This window comes from Sebastes umbrosus, chromosome 9, assembly GCF_015220745.1.
Source record: "Sebastes umbrosus isolate fSebUmb1 chromosome 9, fSebUmb1.pri, whole genome shotgun sequence".
In the NCBI taxonomy this organism is placed as follows: domain Eukaryota; kingdom Metazoa; phylum Chordata; class Actinopteri; order Perciformes; family Sebastidae; genus Sebastes; species Sebastes umbrosus.
The window spans coordinates 7,907,992-7,925,640 of record NC_051277.1 but is presented as its reverse complement, the minus strand read 5'-3'; the positions used below and the strand labels follow the sequence as shown (position 1 = coordinate 7,925,640).

Below are 17,649 nucleotides of genomic sequence, written 5' to 3'. Positions count from 1 at the left end.
TGACAGACAGACAGACAGACAGACAGCTTTGCAGGAAGACGGCTGTACAGAGTGTTTATGATGCTGTGGCATGAAATGAAAACGGAGAGCGACACACTGCGTATTGTCGGACGCTATCTCCTAAAAATCAACTCTATTTTTAAAGCTATTTTTAAAGGTGGCTTTCAGGTGTAATAGCTGCCATATTGGAGGTCTTAACTGACGAGGACAGCATTTCTAAACGTAGGAACTTGGCTGTCTTCACAGTGTTTATTTCACATCGCTAGGCTTGGACAGGAGCTGAGAATTTCCTCACTGATGTGATAATGTCTGTTTATTAGCTATTTAAGCACAGTAGGCTATTGCATTTGCCACTGTCTGTTCACATTAGTAACTTAAAGAAGTGATGCTACAAAAACTGTATGGGGACTGTATAGATTTAAAGATTTTGTCTGCTGTGGAGAGGAGCAAGAGCAAGGATAAGACGGGAGATGTTGTCACAGACATGTGACAGAGATGTACAGACAGACGAAACCACTTAATTCAACGCAGGTGACGGCAAACGTTGAGTGGCAGCAACATGTGTATCTTGTCTGTTAATGGAGATCCCACATCTGATAGTGAAAGCGAGAGGTGATGGGCTGCTTTAATGTTAAAAGGCTCTTTCATGCGGTGTGTCAGGACGGGTCAGAGGTGAGGGGTTAGTTGGGGGGAGAGGTTAGGAGGCAACATAGCTGTGTGTCAAAACTCTCACAAGAGATGGCATTTCGTTTGTGTAAGACATTGTGCAAATGTTATGTATTTATAGCTGAAGTTGCATGTCAGTAGAGTAAGTCTGCTCGTTCTTAGTTGAGTAACCGGTCGTTTTGTTCTTAGTCGACTAAGATTTCTTTAGTCAATTAGTCATTTTATTTATGCTTTTTTCATACAAGATTTAAAGTGGTGCTTTTGTGTGATTCTTTGTAGAGAAACTCAGTTTTACAGATCTGTCGATTAAATCAACTAAACGATTAGTCGACAAAATTATATGAGTGTTAGTGGACTAAGAATTTCTTTGGTTAAGAACAGCCCAACAATATAAGTATTATATATATATATATATATATACACATAGTGTACGGATGACTTTACCGTCCTATCGTCAATCTAAGGAAAAACAGAAGTCTGTTTTCTCTGTTTTGGTTGACTATATCAAAGAAAACTGCTGTAGTGATGATAATACAGTAATAATCAGGGTCTTTACTTTTATATTTATCACTTCAGTGACAGTGAAATGCTTTTTAACATGCTTAGCTGACAGGGTCTCTGATGTTGTATCTGTCGGGGTGAGAGTTGAGGGGTGAGAGGTCGCAGTGCTGAGTCTGTGTGATTTATGGCGTCACAATGTGAAAAACATGGAGCTTAGCTAGTCATCTCCTTGGGTGAGGACATTCATGTACGTCAACACATGAATTATAAAGTCATGGATATGGTCATTTCAACTCGTGTGGCCTTTTAAAAGACACAAACAAGGACTCAGAGTTGGCCTGAAATGGCATAATGTGGCTGATTTGCGTCCCGTATTAGGTTGTAATTGATGGCAAACAGAAGGGGATTTTTCAAGACATGTGCGTTTTTATTTTGTTCTTTACAAAAATATATATCAAACTTCTGGATTTTGAGGTAAACTGGCCCGTTGAGATTAGTTCCCTTCCGTCTCCAAACCATTTCTGCTGGACTTTACTGTGATTCTGACTAATAGGGATAATTTTCCAAATTTAAAAACTATAGTGCCCTTTGGACCTGTGGTCTGGGGATATATCAAACGTTCCAAGCAGAAGAAACTCGTCATTATTATTTGAAAATACACAAAGGATTCTTCTCTTGAAAACCAGAAATGTTTTATGAGCGAACATCTTAAAATGACTCATAACTGTAACAGTAGCCGATCAGGCGCTTTCACTTTTCTACCAGCGGTTATTTTTCTGGGACCAAGGGTCAATTATTTCAAATGGAGGATATCTCTTTTTGGGCTGCAACTCTGTTTCCATTGGTGCACACAGAAGTGAAAGTCAGGGTCTTATTATCATTATCAGAGGGGTTAAAAGGTCGGTGTCTGTGTCTTCTCCAGCACAGATTCTACTTAGTGACCCCGTGACCCCCCCCCACCCTCCGTGTCTTTTCTTTTTCCTCTCCACGCCTCGTTTCTCAGCCAAATGCTCTGGTAGCTTGATAACACTTTCACTCCCTCTCCTCACGCTGTCCTCATCTATCTCTGCTGCAGCCAACCACACCCTCTTCCTGCACACACAGACACACACAAGCAGACACATCTTTCACGCTGAAACACACTATATCTGTCACTTTACCTTCACACACATGTCTACCTGTTGGTCAACACCATTCTTTCACTCTCTCCATCTTCCTCTGCCTCTCATTCCTCTGTAAATAATGCCATGTGTTCGTTTCATCCTCAGTTCAACTCGAACAAGGAATGGTATTTAACATGTAAAATATGAGAGGGCATTGGTTTTCATTTAACATTAGTTAAGAAATAGTCCCATATCATAGGAAAAACATGTCCCAACAAGTTCCTTGGAGCCTTTAAAATATAACTAAGATTACAAAACCACGTAGACAACGTGGAGGACAGTGCATCCAGAGGGTCTTAATTAAGATTTGTCCTTAACTTGTTTTGTAATATTTACTGTTATCCATCTGGTAAGTAATGAGAGCCAGCCCATCCTACTGCTGTTTTCAGTTTTTGTGGTGTGCATATAAAGATAAATACTCATGGGTATGCATACAGAGAGACGTATTCATTCTGGTGTAGGTTGTGCGACCGCACCCAACTAGCTGATGAGTTGAAGCCAAGATTACACTTGATTGGCCATTACTGTTAGTCTAATAGCCTAATTAAGAATTATATGGTGTTTAATTTGTGCTGGCGATGGTCCTCTGACTGATTAGTTAATTTTTTTTATCACTCTTTTCTAAGGCTGGGACGATACACCTATCTCTGAAGACAAATTAGGCCGATATGATGAGGTTTATTTTTGCAATCTGAAAACACAGTAGTGCATGTGGCAATCATGTAGCCCCCTATGGTCATATGGTCTTCTTCTTTCCATAAAGTGACAACAAAATATTTTGAAACTGTCCTAAGCTTAGTGAATTATCAAGGAAAGAGTGTTTTTTTTTTAACTGAACACGTCTTTCAACTTAGTGCCGACGACTGGAAGACATCACAAACCTAAACTTGTTCCTCCTTTCACTCCCAGGTCAAAGCACATGCAGGGATGATAGCGATAACTGGCTTTACAGCACGATAACCTGTAACTGACACACACTCACATAACACAGTATGATAACCTGTAGGTCATGATCACAGGAAACCAGACAGACTTTCCCATGAGTTTGACCTTTGAACTTTGAACCCGCTGACCCTCAAGGTGATCCAGTCGCCTGGTTGATGATCAGTTCAGTCAACACAAAAGCATGAATCAGAGTGATTTATGAGAGTGTGTTTTTGCCCTTTTCTGCTCATGCTGAGATTTCTCTTTGAGTTTTACCAAGTGAAACCAATTTAAATGAACTTTCTTTCTTTTTCTCTCCACAGTCGGCTGAACAGAAACAAACTCCAGTTCCTTCCAGAGCTTCTCTTCCAGTCCAACCCCAAACTAGGACGACTGTGAGTACACCTTTCTTGTTTTTCCATCCTCGAATCTCCCATCTCTCTCTGGCTCTCCCTCCGTCACTCTCCCTCTGCTCTCTTCTGTCTCCTTTTGATGTGTTACGTGATCCATGTGAAAACACGGCCACGGTGCAATGTCAGAACCTTTATCCGGGTTGAAGGTTCAAGTCCCGCGCCAGGTGTCACAGTGCCGCTCTGTGCTCCCGTGGAGAGGTGAAAAGGAGTGTGTGCGTGTGTGTGTGCGCACGGTTTTTAAGAGGTGAAAGTGTGCCTGGAGCGAATGTTTTGCTTGGACCTGTGAGGAATTTTTATTCGGGAATATGGAGTTTTCCCAGAGCGCTCAGAGTGTAGGAGCAGGTCATACTGATGGAGAGAAGCCTCCCACTTGCTCTACTTCACTCTCTTTTTCATCTCACATTCCTAGACATACTCTCTCTCTCTCTCTCTCTCTCTCTCTCTCTCTCTTTCAGTACCATCGGTGCACCCACCCTGTCCTCCTTTTCCTCCCCTGTGCTCTCTCTGTCTGCACTCTTTCTTTCCACTCAGGTTTCCTATTTGTCTTATCCTCAGAGAGGCTCTGTCAGCTTAGGTTGAAGGTTGAAACACCTTCTAAACCTTATGGCTGTTTATATTGGGCTGCCTTCAAGTAAAACTAGAGGTAGACACGTGTGTGTGTGTGTGTGTGTGTGTGTGTGTGTGCCTCTTGTGCATGCTTGCTTTTGACTGTATGTCTGCAGTCATTTTATTATGCGTTCTTGAGCTTATTTATCTAAGTGTGTGCATGCATGCACCATATTGATATACTGTATCTGCATATCAGTGTGTTCGTGTGTGTGTGTGTGTGTGTGTGTGGTGCGAGGTGTCAAGACAGGGTGGCAGCGCTGGGACATTTAACTTCTCACTTCTCTCATATCCTTTTATAATGTTTCCATGAGGCAGAACACCCTGGAAGCTTCTTTAAACTTCCTTTCTTTGAAAAAGTATATTCTTCTGTGAATGGTTCTTTTGTTTTAGCTGTTTTAGGAGATCCAACGACGAATTAGAGCAACAGAAATTAAATGAATACTCCACTGAAAAGCTTTTGAGTATCAAAAATGCAATCCCTGCAGTCTAAAACAAAAAGTAGGTCTGGAAAGTTTGTAGTTTGTTTCCTCGCAGAGAAGCTTGGGTTCAGTTACAGTGTATTCCAGTGGTGAGCCATAGTCGTTGCGGCGTCATAATGTGTCGTAATATATCAAAATATCCTGAGAAATGTCTCACAGGAGATCCACTTCTACGCCATTGGTATGTATGTTGAATATATTACCAATCCTAGTCTTAGTTTTGCCACAACAAACTAACTAAATAAATATAAACTTTATTGCATTCATCATATACATACAGATTAGGGCTGGGCAATATGGATAAAATTAAATATCACATTATTTTTTACCATTTAGTAGTGTGGATGTAATGACTAAGTGCGTAAAGGCAAATAATAGAACAGCTAGAACAGTCTGAGTTCAGAAAAGTACATCACATTACTGTAATGCAGCCTTCAGATCCAGGAAAAGGCCATACTTATGCCATATTACGATATTACGATATCCAAAATCTAAGACGATATCTAGTCATATCACGATATTAGTATATATTGATATGTTGCCAAGCCCTACTACAGAAACATACATGAAATTTGACCTCTGCATTTAAACCATCCTAAGTAGTTAGGACACTTCGACATGCAGACAGTAGAAGTTGGAGATCGAACCAACCAACCTTCTGGTTAAAGGACGACCTGCTCTACGCACTGAGCTACAGCTGCCCCATACACTACTCTATTACACAGCATACACTAGTCAAAGTGTTAAAGCTTTGGCTGGAAGTAGCAGATTTAGTGGTTTATTGTTGGACAGGGATTGTAACTGTTCACTTGTACTGGCAGTGGATTATGCTGCAGGTGTGTCAGAGAAGTTTCTGTCGACATTTTTGACACGTTGTTTTGAGCCTCTGAGGCCATTGAAATCTATTCTAGCTGCCGTCCTTTGTAAAGGAGCAATTTAGAAACCTTCACAGCCACCTTTCAAGCCTGCAGGCAGTGATACTGATACTCAAAAAAGGCTGCCTCACAATAGCTTTGAAATTAACCATGAAATCTACGGTACATTGCCTCTCCTCTATCACATCTTCCAACATCAACACAGGTCTCCTCTACAGTAAATAATAGATCATCGCTGTCCAGTGAAAACTCTCTATCTGCATATTTTACTGTTTTGTGGGCTCAGGCAATTCTCCTGTGTTAAGTGAAAAAAAAACTCTTAAAAAGTCATTGAATTATCTAAAAAATGCATTTTTTTCCTTATCTCATAAAAAGTGGACATGTTGTAACACATGTTTGGACGGTGACAATACGCTCTCCAGGCTCGCAATACACTGAAAAAAAATGCAAAAGTGCATTTTCTCTTTCCAAAACATCACTATTTTGACATTGAAACTTTTATTTTGAAACAGAGTAAAGGAACAATTACAACAAATACAGAAATAATAATAATGGTGGCTTATGGTGATGACAATAAATCGTATTTTCCGCAGAGCTTTCTCAATCTGATCTCTTGTGTTGGCAGAAAAAGCCGCAGAAAGATGAAATCTTCTCAGCGGGGTGCTCGCTGTGAGACCTCTATTTAAGACCGATCGTGTGTTTCATATATTTGCGGTGCGTGATGTATTGCTGAAGACAGCAGAGTCGACCGTTACGGCTGAAAGCAAACTGTCATTTACGTCAACTGTGGCTTCCAGGATCACACACGGTCCAAACCCCCCTCGTGAACATCGGGGACACACACAGCGAGGGATGCAAAATCGCACATACTCCATCATCTACACTGTGTTTACCTCTTATTTCCAACCCTTTCTCTTGTTCTTCATGAGTGACAGTCTTATTTCCTCCACCGCCTGGATTACTATTCTATAAAACCCGTAATTGGTCTCGATAGCTCTTATTTATCGCTGGTTGAATATGGATCCCTCGAGCTCTCAGACAACTCAGAGTGGAAAAGGGCGAACGTGTTCCAAACTTAACATTATAAATCTCATGTTCTTTATATCCCTACTTTGCCATCAGCACAATCTAAATTACAGTGTCTGGAGTTTCCTCCTGCACTTTATTTTTTCTCCTTTTTCCACTTTTCTCATCTTTGTCGTCCATTCTTCGGCGCTTTTTATCCAATCCACGCTGTGTTTCCCTGAGAATTAAGGAAGTGGCGGTAATGAAAATAGCAAGGTATGTAGATGAGAGAAGAGGAAGTCATGGAGGTAGATTGACAGCAGAAATGTCCGAGGGAGGGAGACTGAAGGAGAGAATAACAGCGGGAGGGTAAGAAGGAGGAGACGGGGAGGTTTGCTGGTGGGTTTCTGGTTTGGGTTCGTAACCTTCCTCTCTGTCAGCCTCGGTTAGATATTAAATGATGGCAGTGTGATAGGAATTACCTCTTAACCCCCCTATTAAAGCCCTGTGGTCTGAGGTTTGGAGACGGGAGGAGAGGGAAGGAGCTGGACTAGCATCAAGGGAAAATAGGCATGGGTTGGAGGTTTTGCTCTCGAGGAGGGTGGGAGGTAAGAGCAAGAGGTATCAGGCTGGATAATAGTTCTTACCAAAGTCTTGGATCCTGCTGAGGTGCACGAAAGCGTGTGATTCGAAAGCTCGAATCGAAGAGGTTGGCTTTGTGTCTTATTGGAAAGTGTTGGATGGCGAGTGCCTGACAAAGACAGATGGACGATAGGTATTGGGGAGGTCATGTGACGGAGGGAGATGGATGGATGAAAGGAAGCTGGTGGAGGATGAAGGGGAGCGGGTAGATGGATGGAGCGACTGGAGTCCTGGTGACCCCTCTAGGTGCTCGGTAGGGGGGGGGGGAGAGAAAACAAAGATAGGGATGGTGAGATAGATGGATCGTGGACTGGAGTCTGTGGGTTTCAGTGTGTGCAGTCTGTGGTCGTTTCCCCCCACAGTTTGCAGAGACTGTGGTCTCACAGCACATGCACCCAGACACACACTAGACGAAGCTCCGAGTAGAATACATTTACTAGAAAGGCAATGAACTTCTGGTCTGAAAAGCAACAATCATGATGGCTCGGATGGAAAAATGCAAGCCATCGGGGTTGTTTGTGCATCAGTGCACATAACAGCGTATCAGCGAGGTTTACTTTGCTAAGTGACTTGATGGCTGTTAGTCTCCTGTCTAATAACACCGACCCAGACTGAGCCTCATCCTGTTATCTTCACTTTCTGCTCTGCTAGTTTGTGTGTGTGTGCCTGTGAAAGTGTGTGAGTGTATGTTGCATGCAGGGCCCCCCAGTGCACAGTGTGTTCATTTGAAGCAGCGCTGGTTTACTGCCAGTGATACTCATGAAGCAGCATCATTAAAGCAGCTCAGATTACACTTGATTGGTTTGCATGAGAGGAGAGGGGTGCGATGAAGAAGAAAAATGAGAGTAACGTCTGACTCCAGACATATTTCTCCTTTCCCTTCACCACCAGGAGGGCCTCAGATGCTGAGTATTACATAATGCAGGAGGTGATTTTTGGGCATGTTTCAACATTTATGGACATAAAAGCATTTTCTTTAGCAAAAGTTATGGATAGTACCTGTTACTTTTAATGGTCGAGTTTCCAAGTGAGCTGAGCCGATACTAGAGGGGGGAGTTAAAACACTGCAGATTGGCCGGATAGAATCGTGCCTCGCTTGACATGAGACATCCTGCACAAACCCGCCATTTGTAGTTAGCCAAGGTACCGTCAATAGCGACTGCAGTTTTATCAGCCCACAAAACTACGTCATACACTACGTACACTACGTCGTTCAATTGACGAAGTGTAGACGTTCCTCTGTTTGCTTGCTGATGAAAGGATTCAGCGATTGTGGCGGTGACGTTGAAGTCACAGCAGTTTCACGCTGCGTCGCTACAGCGATCAGCTGACAATCCCGCCTACACTGAGGGGGTAATATCCACAGTGGAAAACAAAACAGAGAAAAGCACCTGGTACCAAAACTGAGTTCAGTTGAGCCGAACCATGCAGTGGAAATGATGCATTGCTCTGGTATGACCATGGTGGCTAATGTTAGCTACTGTTAGCAAGCTGGACATTAGTGACTCAGCTGGCTGACTTTATGACCCTTTTCTAATTGTGCTAATTTTACACAGTGTTTTAGAATTTTATTTAAAATTCATGTTTATAGTGCGGTATTGCAAAAGAAAGACAAAGCAATAAAAATGCTTAAGTAAACAATAAAAAAACTGACAAGAAAACCTGTTAACCAAGAATCTAGCCATGAGATTTTAGCTTGCTGACACGCTGTAGGGTAGTAAAGCTTGTAAACTCCTGTGTCTTTTTTAGTTTTCAGCCTCTTCCTATCCTTTAACACTGCTGCGCTCCCGTAATGTCCTAACTGCACCCTATAAAATGCATCACAGCAGGGACACCAGCAGCCAAACATTCAGCCTAAAAGGGGTTTTTTGGAGGCGTAATGGAAAGAGAAGTGAGTTCCTGTCCAGAGGGATGCTGGTGAAGCATTTTATCAAATCAAAGTGTCCCAAAGAATGATGGTTAATCTCTACATGTCTGGAAAACAGCATTACATAAGTTCCTAAAAAGTTAAAGTGTAGCTCTAGGTGAAAAAGAGAGAGCTGTGGGGACGTGAAAGTGGATGAAACAGGAGTAAGAAAGGGAACGATGGTTATAAAGCGGAATGAAAATGGCCGGCAAGAGTCTAATAGTCAACAAATCAGGCGCTGGAAGGTTGCCAGTCTAAACCCCTGCACTGATGAGTGGACGATAATGAGGCATGCTCTCCAGCACCATTAGGTTACCCTTGAGCAAGGCACTTAACCTCCGAATGCTTCAGTGGAGCTCCCAGATGTGAAAGTGTGGACCCTCCCCAGTTACTGTAAATACAACTTTGCTGGTGAAGTCATGGGGAAAAGAAGCTGGACGGAGAGAGAGAGAGGAATGAGAGAGGGAGGGCAGGCTGAAGGGAGCGGGGGGTCATTCGAGATGTCTTTTCCTCCTAATTAAGTTAATGGAGAAAGACGAGGAGGTTGCCTTTAATCTTGGCTAATTGTCCATTTAGAGGCGACTGCCATAGTTTACCTGCTGGAATGTTTCGGTTAGTGTTACAGGAAGTGGGTGTACTCGGTGCGGCCGGTGATTGGCTGCGACAGACGGGGCCTCTGTGGCGATTGGTGGGAATGGTCTGGAAGGGTGAGGGGTGAACGTAAACTGCCTTTGTGTCTTCTCTTTTTCATCACGGGCTGGTTCACTCATTTACTTTCTTAAATCTTTTTCTTCTTTTTATTTAAATAGCCTACGCACTCTCTTTCTGTTACACACAAACAGAACAAACAGCTCTGTTGTTTGTGTTGCTGTCAGTGATTGAAAGATGGTTTTCTTGTCACTGGGCTCCGGGCCCTTTGTTTGGTTTTCACGCCATTGGCGAGAAACAAACATCTCTACATCTCTCTCTCTCTCTTCGTCCTTGTGTGTGTGTGAGTGTGTATGCATGTGTGTGTCGGTGCATGACAAACTTTATACTAAACCACACACCCACGACAGAACTTCCTAATAATTAAACATGACTCAGAAGGACAAACCATGGTATGCAGCTGCACCACAAGGTTTGTAGGACCTGCTGTGTAGCTGCACCACAGGGCCCATGCACAGCAGTACAGTGTATGTGTTAGCGTTTTTAGTTTATCAATCTTACTCACATTCAATCTTAAAATCGCACTCCGCGTAATTGCTTCCTAAAACAAGTTTTTTTTAAATGCAGTAGGTATTCTGGCATGATGCTGCACTAGGAGGCTCATAGGCTCCAGGATGGAGCTGCACCACAGGGCCCATGCACAGCAGTACAGTGTATGTGTTAGCGTTTTTAGTTTATCAATCTTACTCACATTCAATCTTAAAATCGCACTCCGCGTAATTGCTTCCTAAAACAAGTTTTTTTTAAATGCAGTAGGTATTCTGGCATGATGCTGCACTAGGAGGCTCATAGGCTCCAGGATGGAGCTGCACCACAGGGCCCACACTGAAATTCACTGGTATTCGGGGAAGTTAAAGGTACTTTTACAGAGGGAACCTGACCAGAGCTTCTCTAAAAAAGGCTGCTCTTAGCGGCTTGTGTGTGTGTGTGTGTGTGTGTGTGTGTGTTTCCCACAGCCCAGACAGCAGTGCGATTTTGTCCCAAGACATATTTAGATAAATACACGCTGCAGAGATACCGAAAACCAAGAGAAAGAGAGAGAGAGACCGAGAGAGCAAGAGTGAAAGAGGGAGAGAGAGAGAGAGAGAGAGAGAGAGAGAGAGAGAGAGAGAGAGAGAGAGTGAGAGAGAAAGAGGGAGAGAGAGAGACAGTAAATGATATTGAGATAATTTTATGTAATTTGAGAGAAGTTTCATTCAAAAGTTTCATACATTCCTTCATGCGCTCCTAAATATACTTTCCAACATTAAAGCAGATAATGTGATACTTTATATCCACTTAATTAAACGGGTTACTGTTGTTGTTGTTGTCTGATGTCTACAACATCATCTAAACAAGAAACCCCGTTTCCGTAACGAGAGTTAGGGGATTAAATAAACCCGATTTCCCCAGTGAGATTTCTTTCTCTTGCCTTCCAGTTGACTCTGCCTATGCTGACATTTGGCTGGTCGACATTAGGGCTGCACAATTATTCCAAATTTTATTGAAATTGCAGTACGGCCTTACTGCAGTTTTCAAATCGCAGGAAGAGGAGGAAATCGCAATATTTGTCAAAGGTGAAATGTTAGTCAAAATACCATTTGAAATTAAATAATGTGTTGTGCAGAGATGTCCTGGCCTACACATCATACTCTACAGACTTAGGAAAACATCTTTGTTTGGTACAGATCCCCACAATAATCACGCCATAATCATTTCAATATGTTTTTCAAAGACAGTGAGAAAAATGATGTAAAAATTATAATTCCCTCTAATTGTAATATCAGTCAAAATAATCGCAATTAGATATGTTTTCAAAATCGTGCAGCCTTAGTCGACATTCAGGTCTCTGTCGCTCACATCTGCACCTCTTGCCTCACTGACATTGTTTTTTTAACCGCGGGAGCCTGACTAATATTATTTCTATATATTGAAAAACCTGCTGTTAAAATGACTTTGTTTGATGTTTAATTTTGTCCACGTTTATTCATCTCATCGCACAAGCACTCATTCCTAAACACTTTGCAAAGTGTATGAATAAGAATGTGTAAGTTAAGTTAGTCTCTCTTGCTGTGAAAGCAGTTAAGAGGCCAAAAGTTACACAGTTTGTGTGTGTGTGTAAGCCTGTGTGTGTCTTCCTATGTGTGAATAAAACAAGCCAAAGTGTTTCTCAGCAGCGCGGCGGTCACCAAGCAGGCGGTCTTAAAGTTCACGGCAGCAACACCTTTTCCCTTTCAGCTGCCTTCTTTAGCAGCGAGCTACAGCTAGCTAGCTCGCTGCAGGGCCAGAACCTATGAAATGTTCGTGGGAGGCTGGGGGCCTGTAGGTTTTTTCTTTTTTTGTGGCAAAGAATTTTTATGTGCTTACACTGAAATAGCACAGAGGCTGCATGTGGTAGTAATTTAACCTCGCAAATAAAGGTGAGCTTGGATGGGGGAAGTAGTCACGGAGCTGCTACGTAGTACACGTAGTTCAAACTTTTCCTCTTGACCTGTTTACTCTAACGGGCAATAGGGATGTGGGTACTGTATATCCATGTATGTGTGTGTGCTGATTGTGACTGAACTTGCATGTCTTAACGTGTGCAATTATGAATATGAATACATAGCATGTGTGTGTATTCTTATGCATGCTAAATGTGTATACATAGTTCAGTAATTTGTGTCTCTGCTTGCGTCTGCATATTTGCTTATATGTTTGTATACCTCGTGCATTTGTTTGTACATGTCTACTTATATACTTGTCTCTGGCTTTGCTTATATGTGTGTGTAAGTGTGTGTGTGTGTGTACATATATTTAAGAGAGGGGCAAACTTGATACGGGGCCAAATGCACTCACACAGTGTTTGTTTAATCACAATTTAGGTTTACATGAGAACGCTAATCAAAAACAGACTCGGCTCCCTGGAAAGCTGGAGGAGGAGGAGGAGGAGGAGGAGGAGGATGGAGGAGAGAAGTGAGGGAGAGGAGGAGATGGATGAGGAGGCATGAGGGGAATGAGGGAGAATGGGAGCAGGAGGAGAGGAGAGAAAACAAGTGTGGGTGACAGGTGAGGACAGGAGGAGGAGGGAGAGGAAAAGACCGAATAAAATGAGAAATGGGCGACGAGGGGAGGCCGGAGGAGGAAATATGGTAGTCCTTCTGAGTCGGAGCTTTGAGAGAATAGAAGCTTTTGTTGATTGTTGACCTTTTTTTCCCTTCTTACAGATCGGACTAATGATCTGGCTCTGATTTGAGATGCTTTATTTTCCCTAAAGGATGTTTTAAAAAACCTGGCAACTGGCGTCTGTCCTGCTTGTGTGTGTGTGTGTGTGTGTGTGTGTGTGTGAGTGTGTGTGTGTGTGTGTGTGTGTGTGTGTGTGTGTGTGTGTGTGCGTGTGTGTGAGTGTGAGTGCGTGTGTGTGTGTGTGTGTGTATGTGTTGACAGGGTGGGTTTCAGCAGTAAAAGCACAATGGAGTCGTATAGACACTGCACTCCATCACTGACAAAAGTCAAACCACTAAACAAATGTAATGTCCCCCATAATTACATTCATGTGTGTAGGATGATAAAAAAGTCAGAGTCTTTCCTCAACAAAGCTTTCAGTTTTATGTCTGTTGCACTTTTATGGTGAAACTCCAGACTGCTTGTTTTAAACAATTTTTTTCATAGTTTCCTGGGAAGAACAGTAGATTAGAGGGCAGAAAGAACGACTTGTAATGCAAAGGTTATAGGTTGAAATTCAGTGATGATTACTGCAGAGGAAAGAAATAAATGTAACAATCGTCAAGCTAGCTCAAATATTCCCTTTTCCCCTATAATGAACAGTAAAATCCCATAAATTATGTTGTCAGATGTGTTGTGATGTTAGCAGTGTTTCTTTGTGTAACTTTGTAACAATGTTAGGTAAAACAACGTTAGGTAAAACAACGTTAGGTAAAACAACTTTAGGTAAAACAACGTTAGGTAAAACAACGTTACATAAAACAACGTTACATAAAACAACGTTACGTAAAACAACGTTACGTAAAATAACGTTACGTAAAATAACGTTACGTAAAACAACGTTAAATAAAACAATGTTACGTAAAACAACTTTACTTAAAACAACATTACTTAAAACAACGCTACGTTAAACAACACAATGTAAAACAACACTACATAAAACAACGCTACGTAAAACAACGCTGAACAACCATGATATTTTTTCTAACCTTAACCAAGTAGTTGATAGGCTGATATGAAACATATTTTATGAAACTTTTATTGTTTCCGAAATGTCAATATTCATGTACAATGGCAACAATTTTTCAGGCGACTGAGTTGCCCAGAGCAAGACGTAGAATGGTGGATTAAAATCAAAATTACTATTTTTTTTTTTTTTTATAATATATAAACAGAAGTAAGAGTATCTCAAGTCTGGCTACCTTTCAGTATACTATACACTATACCTTAAATATATCAGTTTGTTTAATGGCATGGTGTAAATCATTTGTAAGAATTTCTTTTCAATTTTTTTTTAAGTGGTAGATATAAAATGTTTCAAAATAAATCTGTTAAAGTGTTGTAGCAGTTGAAACCTGACTTACAGTCTTAATGCTGTTGTAGAGTTATGGTGATGTCATCTACAGTAAGGGTGTCTGTCTTCAGTCTTCTCTTGAATTCTGGGAAACAATCTTTCCGTGTTATTTACAGTGAGGTGACATGTGGACCTACAGTCAGTATAAATCGAAGCTCTGGCTCAGTGTGGGGTCAGAAAAGTGCTGAAAGCTCTCTGTGTCTGTTTGTGGCTTTCCTCAACAAGTTACATATTTTACTGGACTCCCACATGGCCGAGTATTCTTTAATGCAGCTCTGCACTCATGGGGAAAGTCCTGGGAAACTACAAAACAGCTCAGTATCCTCAGGAATTACATCTATATTAGACAGTTTCACACGTCACAATTTTCGTTCAATGACAAAAACTGGCATGGCCATTTTGAAAGGGGTTCCTTGACCTCTGACCTCAAGATATGTGAATGAAAATGGGTTCTATGGGTGCCCACGAGTCTTCCCTTTACAGACATGCCCACATTATGATAATCACATGCAGTTTGGGGCAAGTCACAGTCAAGTCAGCACACTGACACACTGACAGCTGTTGTTGCCTGTTAGAAAAATGTTGAGTGTTATGCAATACTGTATGTGTATGTTTCTTTAGGGTTTAGTGAATGGAAGTCAATGGAATTGTTCTAATTCATGCATGCGTGTGTGAGAGAGACTTTGTGGGAGGTCGACATAGCTACTGCATTCATTGTTGAGCATTATTATGGCTACCAACTACCTGGTTGAGACTGGCTAATGTCACACACATACATATGGGCAGACACATGTTGGTGTCTAGAGAGTCGTACTGTTTGGGCCTACAAGTGAATGTGTGTATATGTCAGACGTTAGACCTGTGATTTATGCTGTTTAAGTAAAGTCTGATTGTTACAAATGAACTCAAACCGTTATTATTGCTCTGCTGCAATCAGAGTCACACCCACACACACACACATGGACTGACCCACAAACACTGTCTGTATCTAACTGTCACACACAGTAACAGAAACACTACAGATATACACATCGACCCACGTACTGTGGAGAGACACAAACAAACACGAACCAGTTCTGTCGGTCTTTCCTTTTCACCTCATCTGTCTCACTGTCATACAAACATGTTCACGCAAAGGACGGGCTCTCACGTGTTGCAACTGTTTCTCAACTGATCTAAGAGTTTAAAAACTAGAAGACTATGTACATTTAAATCAATGTGAATAAACAAAGAATAGTGAAGCCATTACATTGTATTGAGCTCCGCTCACGAATGAATGAATGAATGAATGAATGAATGAATGGAACATCAGTATTTCCCCTTTACCACAACATATTACTAGACAGACTGGGAAACTGGGTAGGACTTTGTGACACAGTGCTAAACTGGTTTAAATCCTGTCTGAATGATAGGGACTACTTTGTGTTGATTGGTAAAAAATGACATGTGGAGTTCCCCAAGGCTCCATTCTTGGGCCTCTTCTGTTTACCCTATGTATTCCCACTTACTCACATTATAGAAAATAACAATATGTCTAAACATAATTATGCAGCAACACATAGATATATATATATATATATATATATATTAATATTTAGGGGTGTAACGATCATCATCTTTAAGATGCACCTTTATTTTGAAATTCCCATGGTACATCTTTGTCACCATTTATGTCCAAGTGCAGCTCTTTCCTACAGATCCCATTAATGAAATTTTCAAATCATATTTTATTTGCTTTCTGTGAGTATAAATGTTGTTGTTATGATGTGTTAAATATGCATATGATAACGTCTCATATCGATCGCAGGCCCCTGAAATGGATCAAATCAAAATCATATTGTGGCAGACTTTGTGATATCAGCAAATATTGGATCTTTGTCCAAAGAATTAATATCGTATCATGATGAAACTTTCGATTTACTCCCCTATTAATATCACCAGGTGATTATGGTCACATACAAGCACTGGCTAATTGCATTGAACAAATCAATGAATGGATATGACTGTTGGTTTAGGACCAAAATACATTTGTGATCTGCTGCTACGTTATGAACCATCCAGACCTCTCAGGTCATCTGGGAAAGGTCTGCTTACTGTCCCCAGAGTAACAACTACACATGGAGAAGCAGCTTTCAGCTTGTATGTGCCACGTATCTGGAACAAACTCCCAGAAGACTCTACTCCAACTCTCAGTTCTTTCTCAGGGATTAAGACTGATCTGTTTTATTCTATTTCAGTTTTTTTCTAGTTTATTTTACTCCTAAATCCTTTTTAAATGCGTCTCTTTGTATTGCATTTTTATATTGCGTTGTTCTTCTTGTCTTAACGTCTTTTAAGTCTTGTGTAAAGCATTTTGAATGCCTTGTTTTGCTTTTAGCTAAGGAGGAAATCTTCCTGTCCTGAGTAATTTGAGCCCATTTTAGTATATATTCTATTAAGGATACAATCATGTTCACATATTACCTAAAATACATAACATTTTGGAAATAAATTGTTTCCAAAACTGCAGCGTCATGCAGGGAACTGCACAGTGTGACTGAATCAAAGTTTGTCTGTTTGTCATTACGTTACGGTACAACAAGCTGGATATAAAGACCTAACTAACTCTGCGAGCTGGAAGCTATAATGTACCACTGCATGAGTCAACAGCTAAAATAACTAACATAAGCAGCAACATGCAATGTTTTAACATCACTAAATCATGTCCATATTGAGACTGAAACGTTAGAATAAACACTGCAAACAAGAAAGCCCACCACCAAGAAGATTGGCAGCTCGAACCCCGTCTCTAAACTGACTTCAACATTGTGTGCCACCTTGTCGATTTGGCTGGAAATCTGCTGGATTGCTTTACAGTACAAAACTAGAGGGGATTGGTGCTGCTCTTCCAACACAAATGGAGCTAACGTTTTCAGAGTTTCAGATGTCAGTAGAAGATAAGAGATTGAGTTTACGACATTTTGATAAATCACTTCCAACATTATATTCTTTTAAGAGAAAACCCAGATCAGCCAAAGATCCTCTTTGTGGATCTAAGCAGTGGGGTTAATGGGAAATGTGGTCTTTATTTTAGAAATATTTCCCTTAACAATACCACAGATGCACAACAGAGTTCACGTATCATTTTGATTTTTATGGTGACGAAGCTATCACAGTAAATTTGACAATTATATGTCCAATATAATGATGTCCAATATAATGATAGTCAGGGTATACGCTGC

At 41.2% G+C, this 17,649-nt stretch overlaps 1 protein-coding gene across 1 annotated transcript in view; it reads left to right on the top strand.

Annotated features, from left to right (window-relative positions):
- Window positions 1-17,649, top strand: part of slit3 (slit homolog 3 (Drosophila)) — a 300,273-nt gene that overhangs the window by 29,998 nt on the left and 252,626 nt on the right. Inside the window, exon 4 of the mRNA XM_037780827.1 lies at window positions 3,578-3,649. Coding sequence (XP_037636755.1) covers window positions 3,578-3,649 — 72 coding nt within the window. The remainder of the gene's footprint in view (window positions 1-3,577; window positions 3,650-17,649) is intronic.